At 39.8% G+C, this 14,814-nt stretch overlaps 1 protein-coding gene across 1 annotated transcript in view; it reads right to left on the bottom strand.

Annotated features, from left to right (window-relative positions):
- Nucleotides 1-10,872: 10,872 nt before the first annotated feature.
- Nucleotides 10,873-14,814, bottom strand: part of LOC131193192 (uncharacterized) — an 80,577-nt gene continuing 76,635 nt past the window's right edge. Inside the window, exons 4-5 of the mRNA XM_058173177.1 lie at nucleotides 12,225-12,298; nucleotides 10,873-11,010 (exon numbers count right to left, since the gene is read on the bottom strand). Of these exons, the coding sequence (XP_058029160.1) occupies nucleotides 10,873-11,010; nucleotides 12,225-12,298 (212 nt within the window). The remainder of the gene's footprint in view (nucleotides 11,011-12,224; nucleotides 12,299-14,814) is intronic.

Raw genomic sequence — 14,814 nt, 5'->3', positions numbered from 1 at the left:
TAGCGGGGTGAGGGGGGAAAAGGTATACTGTTTTTGCGTCAAAACAGCGCGAGAGGACGGCTGCCGCCGGTGTCATCCCGTTTCTCCCTCTCCACCCAGCCAGCCTCCCACGCCACTTCCCCTTTCTCTTTTTAGCAGCGGAGGGAGACATCTGGGCTCCCGAACATGTGTCGTTTCAAAGGAAAGAGAAGTTGTTGAGACTGGGCTTTCCTGCCGGCCCAGGGGTGGAGGCTGGAGCAGGCGTCCCTCTTCCAGTCCTGGCACCAAGCACTTCCGAACAGGAAAGCGAGAGACACACGGCGAGGGCTTTCCCGCCTCCGGAGTCCGAAACCCAGCCTGCGGCCGCTGAACGCCTCTTTCTCTCGCTCTCCCTGCAGAGGGAAGGAGGACAGACGGCGAAGTGCCGGGTTCTCTCACCAGGCTTCGGCTGCAACCTTCCACGGGGACGCGGGGGGCGCTCGAGTTCACATTCTGAAGGGGAGGGTGGGGAGGGGATTGATTTCTGCGTGGCCATCGAGACCAGCCTTGTGATCTCATGGAGACCCGCTTTCAGGATCACTCGCCGTCCTGTGACAATCGCGCCTTACTCAAGAGTTAGAACTGTGGCCTGTAGATGAGAGGAGGCTCGCTGAAACTCTGCCATCTGTTGTAGGAAGCGATGGGCACGCTAGGCTTTGAAAAAAGGAGGCTCAGTTTGGCAGGGTGCTCTTGAGGTGGAGGATGAAGTCTGCAACACAACTCGCTAAGCTGAGGCGGGTGACTTCCAGCCGCAAATCTACACACACACTCACTCACCCTACAAGACACAGGGAAGGAATTCCCTGTGTGGACTTCAGGCCTCGATGATTAAGTAAAATCTCCTGAGCCTGTCACTTTGATTAGTATTGCACTCTCCACTTTAGACAAATCCTCTTTTTTCATGCCATTGGCTATTTTCTATTAAAGGCTCTGCAGCACTTTGGACTTGATTTCCCAAAAATACTTTATAGCAGAAGTCTCCAACCTTGGCAACTTTAAGTCTGGTGGACTTCAACTCCTCAGCTTTGCTGGCTGGGGAATTCTGGGAGTTGAAGTCCTCCAGGCTCAAAGTTGCCAAGGTTGCAGACCACTGCTTTATAGTTCGTAAGGCTGTGAATGGCGATTGTATCATTCTGGGAAGAGCTGTGTCTCGGTGCAGACCTACAGACAGGTGCTACATTTGCACTTCTGTGCATCTAAAGCACTTTTTTGGAATCAAATCTGCTGCTCAACTCTTAATTTCTCCCTTCCTTCCTTCCTTCCTTCCTTCCTTCCTTCCTTCCTTCCTTCCCTGATCCTTTCTAGAGAATACCAAGAAATCCAAACTAGCTGAGTTATTGATAAGAAAAATTTCAAAACCTAGACTAGACAATAGTTACATTAGGCTAAACCAAGATCACCAAACACCTTTCAGATTTCCCAGAATATTAATTAGATAAAATACTGAACAAAGGAATGTGAGCGAAAGGGTAACCATTTGGGATTATTCAAGCAATGGAGTCCACTTCTTATTATAGACTTCAGGTGGAAAATGTGAGAAACCATTGCATATATTCAAACTGGAAATAAATGCATTACATCTAAGTAGTAGCCAGCTCTCCCCATTCCCTTTGCTTTATTAATCATTGTGTATGATGAGAGATTTTAAAGAATCTGAAAGCTTGCACGCTAATAAGTCTGAACTGTCTAATAATAATATTCTAACATGGATTTTAGTAGGGGGAAAAAAGTTATGTTGAACATTTTAGTCTCTATTTTAGAATAAACATCTATAGGTAGTCCTTAATTTGCAACCATTCATTTAGCAACCATTCAAAAATTACAACAACACTGAAAAAGGTTACTTACAATCAGTTCTCATGCTTTAAGACCATTAAAGGTTAAAACGCATGCGCGGAAATGGCGGCGACCTGAGAATCATGCAGGCGGTGGGTCGGCGTTTTTTCTAGCCGCGATGCCTCGGGGCGGTCTCCAAGCTATCTGGGCCCGCCGCCCCGCAGAACATCTTTCCGGCAGCCGAAATGAGAGCTTTGGGTCTTGCTAGACCCTCGGCTGCCGGGAACGGGGCTGGAGAGGCGGGCGAGCGGCGGACGGTTGCCGGCGGCCATTTTGGCTGGGCGCCCACGGAAACGAGGCGGCTTGCGGCTCCGTGGCGAAGCGGTCGCTCGGACATCAGCGACCAGGGGTGCGATATGCTGGCCAGCGGCAGTGATACCAGCAGCGGCTTGGATACCAGCAGCGGCACTGATACCATCGGCGGCAACGGGAGATGGTGCCGGCCATTCTGGAGGGGCGCGGAGTGGCGCTCGCTAGGAATGGCCGGGCTGGATCGTGGTTTGCTGCTGCCGGCCGCACATGTCATCGGCGGCTGGATGTTCCGCCGCTCTATCCTTCAGTGGCATGGCTCAGCAGCATTGTTTCTCCGATTCACCCATCTGATGGTAACATCTGGGATTGTCTGGCTGCGTTATGGCCGCACTTATCATCAGCGGCTGGCGGCTGGATTGTTTTGCCGGACTATTTTCAGCGGCACCAGAGACATTACACAGGTAGCTTGGACATTTTGGAATTTAGAATTTTAGCTGACTCTTATATATACCATCATTTGACATCTGCGGCTGAAAACTTTTTTCCTGTCCCCGGTATTTATTTATTTATGGCATCAATCGTGGACGGCCTTGGACCTGATCATGGGCGGCACCAGCGGGCAAAAACTTTTGCTGTATCCATTATGGGCAGTACTGAATGGCGGAATCCATCAGCCAAACTTCCATCTTATTTATTACCCTTACCGGGCATTTAGCCCTGGTTTGTGACTGTCCTGACTTTGTCCACAGGCTACGATAACATCAAGTGGCTAGGGAACACCTTTTTTTTCCCCACTGTTATTTAATCTTTTAGCATGAAATATTCGTCCGCTGACCTTCTCCGACTGCGAGGTTCCCCCGCCTCGCAGGAATGGCCCTCCGGGTTATCGAGGGCCGGCCTTAACGAGGGGTCTTGGGACCCGGAGAGGTGGCATGCGAGGAAGAAGAATCTGTGGGGTTTTTTAAACCGTTTTTTAAATAAGGGTTTTTTAAGGGGGGGGAGGGATTCGACGGGTGGGGGTGAGAACCCGTCGGGGAGGGATCCAGCCCCTGTGCTAGTTCGCGACACTATTCCATCTTGTCTGAAGGCAGGGGGGGAGGACGTTCCAGGTTTAGAGGGATGTTCGATCTGTACGGTAAGTGGGAGAGGCAGATATGGCGGGGGGGAGGGGCCGTACCGAGTTGTGGGAGCACGCGTTCGATGTTGGATTACTGTAATGCTCTCTACATGGGGCTCCCCTTGAAGTGTGCTCGGAGGCTTCAGTTAGTCCAGAATGCAGCTGCGCGGGTTATAGAGGGAGCTACACGTAGCTCCCATGTAACACCGATCCTGCGCAGGCTGCACTGGCTGCCTGTGGCTTTCTGAGTGCACTTTAAGGTGTTGGTTATGACCTTTAAAGCGCTCCATGGCTTAGGACCTGGGTACTTACGGGACCGCCTGCTGCTACCACACGCCTCCCACCGACCCGTACGCTCCCATAGAGAGGGACTTCTCAGGGTGCCGTCCGCCAAACAATGCCGGCTGGCGGCCCCCAGGGGAAGGGCCTTCTCTGTGGGGGCGCCCACACTCTGGAATGAGCTTCCCCCGGGTTTACGTCAAATACCTGACCTTCGGACATTTCGTCGCGAACTAAAAACACATCTTTTTATCCGCGCGGGGCTGGCTTAAATTAGTTTTAAGGGAAATTTTATTAATTTTAAATGGGGTTTTTAGTATGTAAATTTTTTAATCTTAGGCTATTTTAAATAAGTTTTTTAAATGGTATTTTAATCTGTATATTGTATTGTTTTATTTATGCCTGTACACCGCCCTGAGTCCTTTGGGAGAAGGGCGGTATAAAAATTAAATAAAATAATTAAATAAATAATAAATAAAATAACATCGAGACCAGCCTTGTGATCTCATGGAGACCCGCTTTCAGGATCACTCGCCGTCCTGTGACAATCGCGCCTTACTCAAGAGTTAGAACTGTGGCCTGTAGATGAGAGGAGGCTCGCTGAAACTCTGCCATCTGTTGTAGGAAGCGATGGGCACGCTAGGCTTTGAAAAAAGGAGGCTCAGTTTGGCAGGGTGCTCTTGAGGTGGAGGATGAAGTCTGCAACACAACTCGCTAAGCTGAGGCGGGTGACTTCCAGCCGCAAATCTACACACACACTCACTCACCCTACAAGACACAGGGAAGGAATTCCCTGTGTGGACTTCAGGCCTCGATGATTAAGTAAAATCTCCTGAGCCTGTCACTTTGATTAGTATTGCACTCTCCACTTTAGACAAATCCTCTTTTTTCATGCCATTGGCTATTTTCTATTAAAGGCTCTGCAGCACTTTGGACTTGATTTCCCAAAAATACTTTATAGCAGAGGTCTCCAACCTTGGCAACTTTAAGTCTGGTGGACTTCAACTCCCCAGCTTTGCTGGCTGGGGAATTCTGGGAGTTGTAGTCCTCCAGGCTTAAAGTTGCCAAGGTTGCAGACCCTTGCTTTATAGTTCGTAGGGCTGTGAATGGCGATTGTATCATTCTGGGAAGAGCTGTGTCTCGGTGCAGACCTACAGACAGGTGCTACATTTGTATTTCTGTGCATCTAAAGCACTTTTTTGGAATCAAATCTGCTGCTCAACTCTTAATTTCTCCTTCCTTCCTTCCTTCCTTCCCTGATCCTTTCTAGAGAATACCAAGAAATCCAAACTAGCTGAGTTATTGATAAGAAAAATTTCAAAACCTAGACTGGACAATAGTTACATTAGGCTAAACCAAGATCATCAAACACCTTTCAGATTTCCCAGAATATTAATTAGATAAAATACTGAACAAAGGAAGGTGAGCGAAAGGGTAACCATTTGGGATTATTCAAGCAATGGAGTCCACTTCTTATTATAGACTTCAGGTGGAAAATGTGAGAAACCATTGCACATATTCAAACTGGAAATAAATGCATTACATCTAAGTAGTAGCCAGCTCTCCCCATTCCCTTTGCTTTATTAATCATTGTGTATGATGAGAGATTTTAAAGAATCTGAAAGCTTGCACACTAATAAGTCTGAACTGTCTAATAATAATATTCTAACATGGATTTTAGTAGGGGGGAAAAAGTTATGTTGAACATTTTAGTCTCTATTTTAGAATAAACATCTATAGGTAGTCCTTAATTTGCAACCATTCATTTAGCAACCATTCAAAAATTTCAACAACACTGAAAAAGGTTACTTAAAATCAGTTCTCATGCTTTAAGACCATCTCAGCTTCCCCGTGGTCATGTAATCAAAATCTGGGCACTTGGCAACCAGCATGTATTTAGGACGGTTGCATCTTGGGGTCATATCACCATTCCCAGCTGGCTTCTGACAAACCAAGTTAATGGGTGGAAGGAGCCAGGTTGCTTAACAATTATATGATTCACTTAACAACTGTAATAATTCAATTAACAACTATGGCAAAAACAATTGTAAAATCACGTGCTACTAAATAACTACCTTGCTTTACAACAGAAATTCTGGTTCCAATTAGCGTTGTAATTCGAGGACTATCCAGTACATTGGTAACCATCATCATAAGCATACACCAGCGTAGCTTTGCCTTACACCTACTTGCCAACCCTGAAAAAGAAATGTCCTTACTTCCTCCTCCTCTCCTAAAGTCCTATTTCAAAACTGAGAATTCGTTGATGGTGGACACATATACACACACAGCCTTGAAGGCTGTCCACTAAAGTGGAACAGTTAAAATGCACAATATTACTGGTATTGGTTTGAGAAAGGATGATGGGGGATTTTTGTGGATATTATGGAGCGGCGTTTGAAGCTGGGCGATTTTTGACTTGCACCTTGCAATAACTTATTTTTATTACTTCCATATTGCTAATATATTGCCTGACACAAAAGGAAAGCCCAACATACAATCCTTTACTGTTCTTGTATGTAAACTTAGGGAAGTTTCTTACAAATTATTGTGATGGAAGGGTGGGTGGGTGATACTAAGAGACAGTAGGTTATAACTGTCTTAATACAGATTCTATACTGTACTGAAGCTGGAGTCTTATGTGCAAGGCTATCAGAGCATGATGTATATGGTCTCCAGCAGTGAAGTAGACCTGCGTTAAAGTGATTTGTAACTATCTCTGAAGTAGCTGTATGACAACATTTTGTTATGTGTTACTCTAATACAGTTCAGTGGAAATCCCAAGTAATATAGGAAATTGTGCTAGTATTTTCTAACCTTTATATTATCTGCAAAGTACTCCCCACTTCCCACTCATGCTATATTTGTTAGATTTTGACTGTCTAAATGTTACATTCCTTTAAATGTACCTGAGGCCAATTCCACTCCCCCCCCCCCAAAAAAAATAGGAAATAAATGCTTAGACTGCAGTGTACTGGATGTACTGATTGCTGCATTAGTGAGATATCTTTCTTTTTTAATGCAAAAGTTGTTGTTACTACTGCAAAGGTATTGCATCAGCATTGCAAGCAAACAAGCTAGTGCAAATAACTAGGAATTATATAAAATTATACTTTCTATCTACAAAAAAAATCATAGAGTTGGAAGGGGCCATTTAGGTCCAACCCATTCTTACTGCCATATCCAAATTAAAGCTTATCAAATGACTATCCATACTCTGATGGAAATAAACACACACAAAATTTAAAAAAAACATTACTTCTGTCTCTCAGATTTGTGAGACTCTGCATTTCTTACTGTGCAGGGACTTTAGTCATTTACTAATCTTATCTAAGAGACATATGTATAGCATCTTTTAACAGACAGATCTACATTTAGTGTATCAGGACTTTTGGAAATTCCCATCACTAGTAGCCAATGGTTGAGGGTGATGAGAGTTGTAGTCCAATATATCTTGAGAACATTGGATTGGAAATTGCTGTCCACCATTATTTCTAAAAGTACCTACTTAGTAGCATTCATATCAACAAGAAAATATGGTAAAGACAAAGAAATGGGCTTATTAGTTTGCAAAGTATAGGAAAGTATTCGTTAAACATTTAATCCACTGTTATATAATAAAGTATTTTAGTCTTATTTAAGACTGCTTTTCCCAGATTTGAATAAAAGAAAACAATGCCAATCCAGGGGCTTCCATTTATTAATATCTAAATATTATACAAGTAGTCCTTGACTTAGAACTGGTTATTTATTACTATTCAAAGTTAAAATGCCTCTCCCAGAACTATTTATGACCTGTTTTAAAAGTTACAAGAGCCGCATATACAACCCACAGTTACATGATAGGTTTTTGGGTGTTTGGTAACAGGCTCACCTTTATGACTGCTTATAGCTTCCCTCAATCGTATGATCACAATTTGTGACGTATTTTTTGGGGTCAGTTTCCAGTATTTACTTCTGGTTTCTGGCAAAAAACACCTCCCATCTGGGAAAATGGATTAACTTGATGACTTTTATGTTCGCTTAATGATCACTCTGTTAGCTTAACAATCATTGTCAAAAAAGTTGCAATTTTGAAACCAATCACGTGATGCCTTGACTTATGTCCAGGCTCAATTACAGTTGTACGTCAAGGACTACCTGTGCAGTCTGCTCTTAGTATATTTGCTCAGAGCTAAGCCCCACTGGACTTCTAGTTTGTCTGTTTATATATTTATTATATTTTTAGTTATCCCGGTAACCAAAAATCACTGAGTAAAATATTTAATACTGGGTAGATAATAATTCAAAACAATGTTAGTAAAATTTCTTCATTAATGTACTGTCTCCTGCATTTTTGGAACATCTGCTTGAAATATTCAAGGACACGATGATAACTTTGCCCGCATAAGGATTATTATCATAGGATAGTCATTTAGTTTTCTGGGATTGTTAATTCCACTTGATTTGCCAGCAGGATTACAAGTCAGCAATAGACCAATGGATAATGAATAAGGAATGTACAGAAGGTTTTTACTGATATAAGACTTGATCTTGTCAAAAGATGTCCATAAATCTTAAAGAGAATTGGCTAAAAGAGTTCCACTAAGCTGCTTTGAGTGTCACCATCCAGATAAGCAACATTTCCCAGACAAATATAAATCCATTGTCTGTCTGATTGTACCCCAGTGGCAATCATACGGCATGATCAATGAAAAACTTAATGTTCTGGGATTATAGAGGCAGGATGAGGAGTGTTCCTGGACAGAGTAATTCCCATATATGGAAAATCATGGTTTTTCTTTATGTTTTGTTCTGTGCTTAAAATGGCTCTGAAAAACCATGATTTCCTATAGATACTTCCACTTTTTGGTTGTTCATTGAAAAAAACCCTTGCAAAGTGAATTATCAGAGTCTACTGTATATATGTCACTAGTATTTGAGCATGGGATCCATGCAGTATCAATATAGAATTGTTTAATTAATTAATTTATATAGCTGCTCATCTCCCCCAAAGGAGACTCTGGACGGTGTATAATAATAAAGTTCAGCTCTGAAGCTTATAACTAAATTTAGACCATATGTATTCCTAATATGGATAGTATATAGATCTCTTTTCTTTCATTTTTCTTTATTTAGTTTTTCCTCCTTTTTATTATGTTTATTTTAATCAATATGCAGTCTGTAGATTCCCCTTTTTCATTATTTTTCCTGTTTTTGCTGTAGTTATTTGTATTCCACCCTTTAAAACGTTTTGTTTTAACAAAAGGACTTGGGTATAATGCTTCTGAATTCACAAAGATACACATGATGAGTATAAAATAGCTTAAATATATACTAAACATTAAACTACTGTTATTTATCCATTTAATAGACATAATAGGCAAAATCTTGTTTAGCATCCACAGATATGCTTGGAAATCATTTGTAATGTGATTAAGTGCATTCAGGTTGGTGTCAGTTCTTAGCAACCATACAGGTAGATTTTCTCCAGGAAGTTCTGTTTACAAATTGGTCCTGTAGGTCTTCCAACAGCACATCTACTATCAACGTTATTGAACCTGTTCAACTCGCTGCTGGTCATTCTCTTTCCTTCCATCTTTCCCAGTACTATTGACTTCCAGAGAACTAGAACTTCACATAATGTGTTTGAAATATAATAATTTGAGCCTGATTATCTGTGCTGTGAGTGTGCTATGAGTTGTTTTGTTCTAGAATCCATATCCATTTTTCAAGTCTTTCATAGCTACTATACTAAGCCTCTGACTGCTAGTTCCTCTACCTGCTGATAGGTGATCCTAAAAGGTGGAAGCTATCCACTACTTCATTATCTTCTTAGTCCACTCTAAGGCTGGTTGCTGTGGCTATTTTTATTAACTAAATCTTTTTATATTTAATCTTTGTTCCATTTTTTAAAATTGGGCTCCTTGACTTTCATTATTAGAGCTTGCAGAATAATTGCATTTTCAGCAATTAGAATAGTGCACCTTACCTGTTATTTCATTTTGTCATTGCTTTAACACTCTTCTTATAGTCTCTTCTTGAATTCATTACATTTTAAACTGTACTTATTGAGATTTTGGCCAAGTGTACCTAGGTTTAAAAGGTAAGAAATTTTTTCATAGTCATTCTTAAGTGTCCTAGTTTGAAATCAGAGTTTTTTGTCTGATGTAAATAACAAAAGAAATGTTGTCAGCTTTATCTAAAACAAGATCACCTTAAAGTTGTTTTTAAATAACTCAGATCCCCTGTGCTACTCCCCCAGAGTATCACAAAATACTCTTTGCAATATCACTTTGCATTCACAAAAATCCTTTGTAGCTATTCTGATAATCCTGGTTTTGTTATAAAAGCATAACAAAAGTATATATTTTTTGCTTTTGAGAGATGTACTTTGGTCCCCTGGGCTTTGACCTTTCTGAGGTCACACTGACAGAAGATCTACAATCACATCATCTCAATGAGTGTTGACCCACTTATTTGTGGAATGTTTGCCTATACATGTTGCAATCACAACTTGACAAGGCAATTCATGGTACTCTGGGGCAATTGCCTTGAATGCACCAAGAATTGTGTTTTTAAAAACCCCTCATATTCATAACTCGATGTTTATTAAAAAAATATGATCACATAAGTAGGTATGCATCAGTTAACACTGCTCTATTACTGGCAAGCTGTGTCAAAATGTGATGATGGCTGTATTACTGTCATGTCATAAAAATAGGATTAGGAACAGTATTTAGAAACCATCCCTAATGCATTCATAGATCAAATTTCAGCAAAAAAAAGGGAGGTGTGTCTATTTGCTGTGATAACTGGAGGAAGTCACCATACCCAGAAGTAAAGAAAAATAATTTAAGGAGAATCTCAGTTCAATGGTTTCATTAGTAAACTAACAATTAATCAACATGAGGGTAATTTTAACATCTTGCTTCCAAAGATGATTTATCCTGTCTTTTTTAAATACTTCCTGGATTCTCTACAGATTTAGAAGATGTTTTACTGTCAGGCTTGAGCCAGACAAGAGATCAATACTTTAAATAAGTTGACTTCAAGAGATTGCATTTTAAATATGAGTGTCTTAGAAAAATTGTGTTTGTAGGATCCCATCTGAGTCAATCACTGGGACCAGAGATTTAATCTACTGAGCTTTCGGATTCTTGCCAGAGTCCATTCCCGGGGTACTTCTGTCTCACATTCCAATAGAGAGAATTTCCCTGAGGATGGGCTCCAGCACAAGTCCGAAAGATCAAAAGACTAAACCTCTCTTCCTTGTGACTGACCCAGATTGGATCTTGCAACATGATTGTGGGACACATATATTTGCCTTCATTCGTAAATGTGTTTCTGTATCCGGGCATGTGCGGTACCTACTGTAAAAAATATGGGTCTTACACTTTAGCAGTTGCTGAAGTTCCTGCAATTTTAGCTTCCTTAGGAGGTAAGGCATTTGAACAACATTTGATGATGATGATGATGACAACGATGACAATGACATCCTGTTCCTTCATCCCGCTCTTCACATTTAGCTAGGAAAACATGAGCACCTTAAAATTGAATAGTTCCATCTTTCTTTGTTAGTAGCTGTCACATTGATTCCTTTCTCTTCTTTTTATTTTGGATATACAGGTAGTATATCGACTCGACTTACAACCACAATTGAGCCAAAAATGTATGTTGCTGAGTAAGACATTTGTTAAATGAGTTTTGCCCCATTTTACAAGCTTTTTTGCCTCATTTGTTAAGTGAATCCCTGCAGTTGATAAGTTAGTAAGAAGGTTGTTAAGTGAATCTGGCTTCCCCATTGACTTTACTTGTCAGAAGGTTGCAAAAGGTGATCACATGAGACCCCGGGACACTGCAACCGTCATAAATACGAGTCAGTTGCTAAGCATCTAAATTTTGATCACATGATCATGGGGATGCTGCAAAGGCGTAACTATGAAAAACTCTCATAAGTCACCTTTTTTCAGTGCCATTGTAACTTTGAATGGTCACTAAATGAACTGTTGTAAGTTGAGAACTACCTGTACTGGAACCCTTTTTATTATCATTCAGTATACTCAGTTTTAAGTTTTTACCTAATAATACCTTTCAATTCCAGGCTACCTATATGTACCCTCCCTTGATGACCTATCCCTCTTTAGGTTTTTTAGTCTGCACTGGTCTGTTCAAATCTTCACAAAGTAATTCCTTGTGTGTCCAATCACACTTGGCCAATAAAATTCTATTCTATTCTATTCTATTCTATTCTATTCTATTCTATTCTATTCTATTCTATTCTAATTTATATAGAGAGAAAGCCTCTATGGCTCTTTCTTTTTTACCTGAATAGAATAGAATAGGAATTTTTCTTGGTGCATATGCTCTCAGTGTACATAAAAGAAAAGATACCTTCATCAAGGTACAACACTTAATGATAGTCATAGGGTACAAATTTAACACTTAATGATACAACACTTCATGATAGTCATAGGGTACAAATAAGCAATCAGGAAACAATCAATATCGATATAAATCATAAGGATATGATCAATTTTTCTATTTCTGATGAAACTTTTAGCATTGTTTTTTTAGGAACCCAACCCATCTTGATTTCCTTTTCACTTCAGCTTATTCTGTCAAGGAATCCAGTTTACAATTATTTATTAAAATACGATTATTTAAAGTCCAGGATATTTAACCGTAGCCAGCTTCAGTCTTCTTAAAATCTAGAACTCTAGCATTATAAGATCACTATCACCAATGCTTCTGCTAATTCTCCTCCCACAACTAAATCTTGCCTGCTTTTCAAGGACAGTTGATCTTTTGGTTCCTCTTTATTGAAGGAGAAAGTTATCAACAAGACAAATCCAGAATTTTAGGAGGATTGCACGGCAGAATTTGTCTTCCAATTAGTATCCGAGTAATTCATGTACCATATTTTTAAATGAATATAAAATGGGAAGTAATGGTGTTCAGTAGAGAAAAAGTTAATCTTTTCTGCTAACCCCAGGATCACAAAGCTGTTGAGGCTTCCTTACACTGGCTGTTTACATAACTAAAGAGCATATAGATTACCATCTCAACAAGTTTGGCTCTGAATCTCTATTAAAAAGAGAGAGCTAAATACACCGAAATCAAGGCCAGAAAATAATATTTTCCTTCTTTGTCTTAAAACATTATTCTTGAGCCATGTGAGTCTGATAAATTATTTAAAAAAATGGTTAACCTGGAGTAGAGAATTGCTTGAATATTGGGAAAGCCAAAGAAAATATGAAGAGTATTGGATGGCCTCTTGTACTAGTTCAAGTTGGACAAGGATTTATTAAAGAGCTGAATGTCCAGAATCATATCTAATATGGCTTTTTTAAAAAAGGAAGTCTGTTTTATTAGATCTTTGTCTACTGGGGTGAATTCTTTGATGAAGAAAACAAAAATGTAGAAATGGATAAACTTACAAAGGAGATACAAGAAAAAGAGGAAACAATATTATATAGCATGGGAGAAATGGTAGGAATGGCTAGAGGAGAGAGATAAAAGGCAAGGAACGATCAAATAAGGAAGATGTAGGAGCAGAAATGTAACAACAAATAAGAGGAGAGAAAAAATGCAGTTTGTAGAAATGAAATTGGGTACACTATTATTTATATGTATATATGTAAATAAATTAATATTAGGCTTTTATGTATAAAGAATACATTGAAATAAGGGAGAAAAAATGGACAAGTAAGAAATGTTCAACCGTTGTGAAATTATTGGAAAGAAACTATTGTTTAAAGATTCTTTTTTGTTTTTTGAAAAATGTTTAATAAAAATTATTACAATAAAAAAAGAAAACAAAAATGTAGGAACAAGAAGCACAAGATAATGACTCTTATTTTATGCAGATAAAAGGACAATAGATGCTGTATTTGTTTTTGCTTTCCAGAAGCCCAAAAATATTTGCTGATCATTTCTGTTTAGATGCTGGCTTAAATTAAATCCTTTCTCCTCTGATCTACCACAGCACAAGTGGTACAGTAGTTAGCCATCATTTTCTGACATAGTTGTCTTCATATCTTATCTGGTGATGCCATGGCTTGATCCTGGAGGAGGATTTTATAATTCAGCTAGTATCCTTCCAAATGTTATGATTTCCCAATTGAAAGGTGTGGTTGGCGAAAGGTTAAAATGGCCAATGAGAAAAAAACTTTCATTCCTGCCAGACTTCAGTGGGACAGTTGATCTGCAACTGAAACTCAGCCAATTCACACGATAGATGCATATAAAACATAGCCTATAACTATGGAAAACTATAGATACCAGAAATATAAAGATTCTCTCTCCTTGCACCAGTCTCCAATTATTTGCTGTGCTTCAACAAATCTAAACATTCTTAACAGAAAAGGAATATTCCAGCCATGCCAGTGGGGAAAAAAATAAAATTTGGACAGAGGACGGTTTCACATAATTTTACCACCGGTTTGCTGCACACCGAAAATGTGAGCGTGCGCCTTCTGTGCATGCGCCTGGCCTTCCGTGCATGCACTTTGCTCACGTGCGCAGCTTGCACGCATGCACTGCTTAGAAAATGTGGCTAAATAGGACACTGGCGCAATAGCGCTGGCGCGAGTGGGCGGGACCACCCCACCTACAGGTTGCCACTATCGGTTCGCCTGAACCGGTCCAAACCACTGAATACCACCACTGAATTTGGAGTGAAATTATTGATCAATATCTCAAGAACAAGAGGATCAATCCACTGATGGATTCAGGCAGCGTTTATTTTCAATGTTGGGTTGGAAGAATTATATCAACAGTTTAACAAGTAGTCTAAAAAAGCATGTTCTTCCGGAGCCCAGAAAAACAAAGCAGAATCTGTTATCGGTTGATTTATACAGTCAGGGTAGAGTTTCTTTCAAGTTGAGCATAACCCTCGGTGATTACATGGAAAGGTTTAGGTTATCTTCTTGTTAACAATATAGAATGTTTTTATGGGATTTTGTTTTTAAATTTTCCAGCTGGTTTATAACTCCAGGATTTATTGGTGATATCTCATCAAAATCCTATTCAGATCTTACTCTGGTTTTTGAGATCAGCCAAGGATAGCAAGGCACTGTGTGGATATATCTTACTTCAATTATGCATGACATCAAAATAATTCAGATATGCAATTCAAAGTTTTTTTTACTTGCCTATCTACATATTTAAAATATATACAGTAAGATGCACAAATATTGCTAAAATATGTGATGGTGTCATTTTCTCATGCTAGAATTATATGGATCATGACAATCAATTTCCATATCTATAAAACCGATTGAAAGTTGATTCTGAGCCCTAGATTCCCTAAAATCCTCATTTTCATCAGG

Source organism: Ahaetulla prasina, chromosome 1 (assembly GCF_028640845.1).
Source record: "Ahaetulla prasina isolate Xishuangbanna chromosome 1, ASM2864084v1, whole genome shotgun sequence".
Classification (NCBI taxonomy): domain Eukaryota; kingdom Metazoa; phylum Chordata; class Lepidosauria; order Squamata; family Colubridae; genus Ahaetulla; species Ahaetulla prasina.
This window is presented reverse-complemented; position numbering and strand designations above follow the sequence as displayed.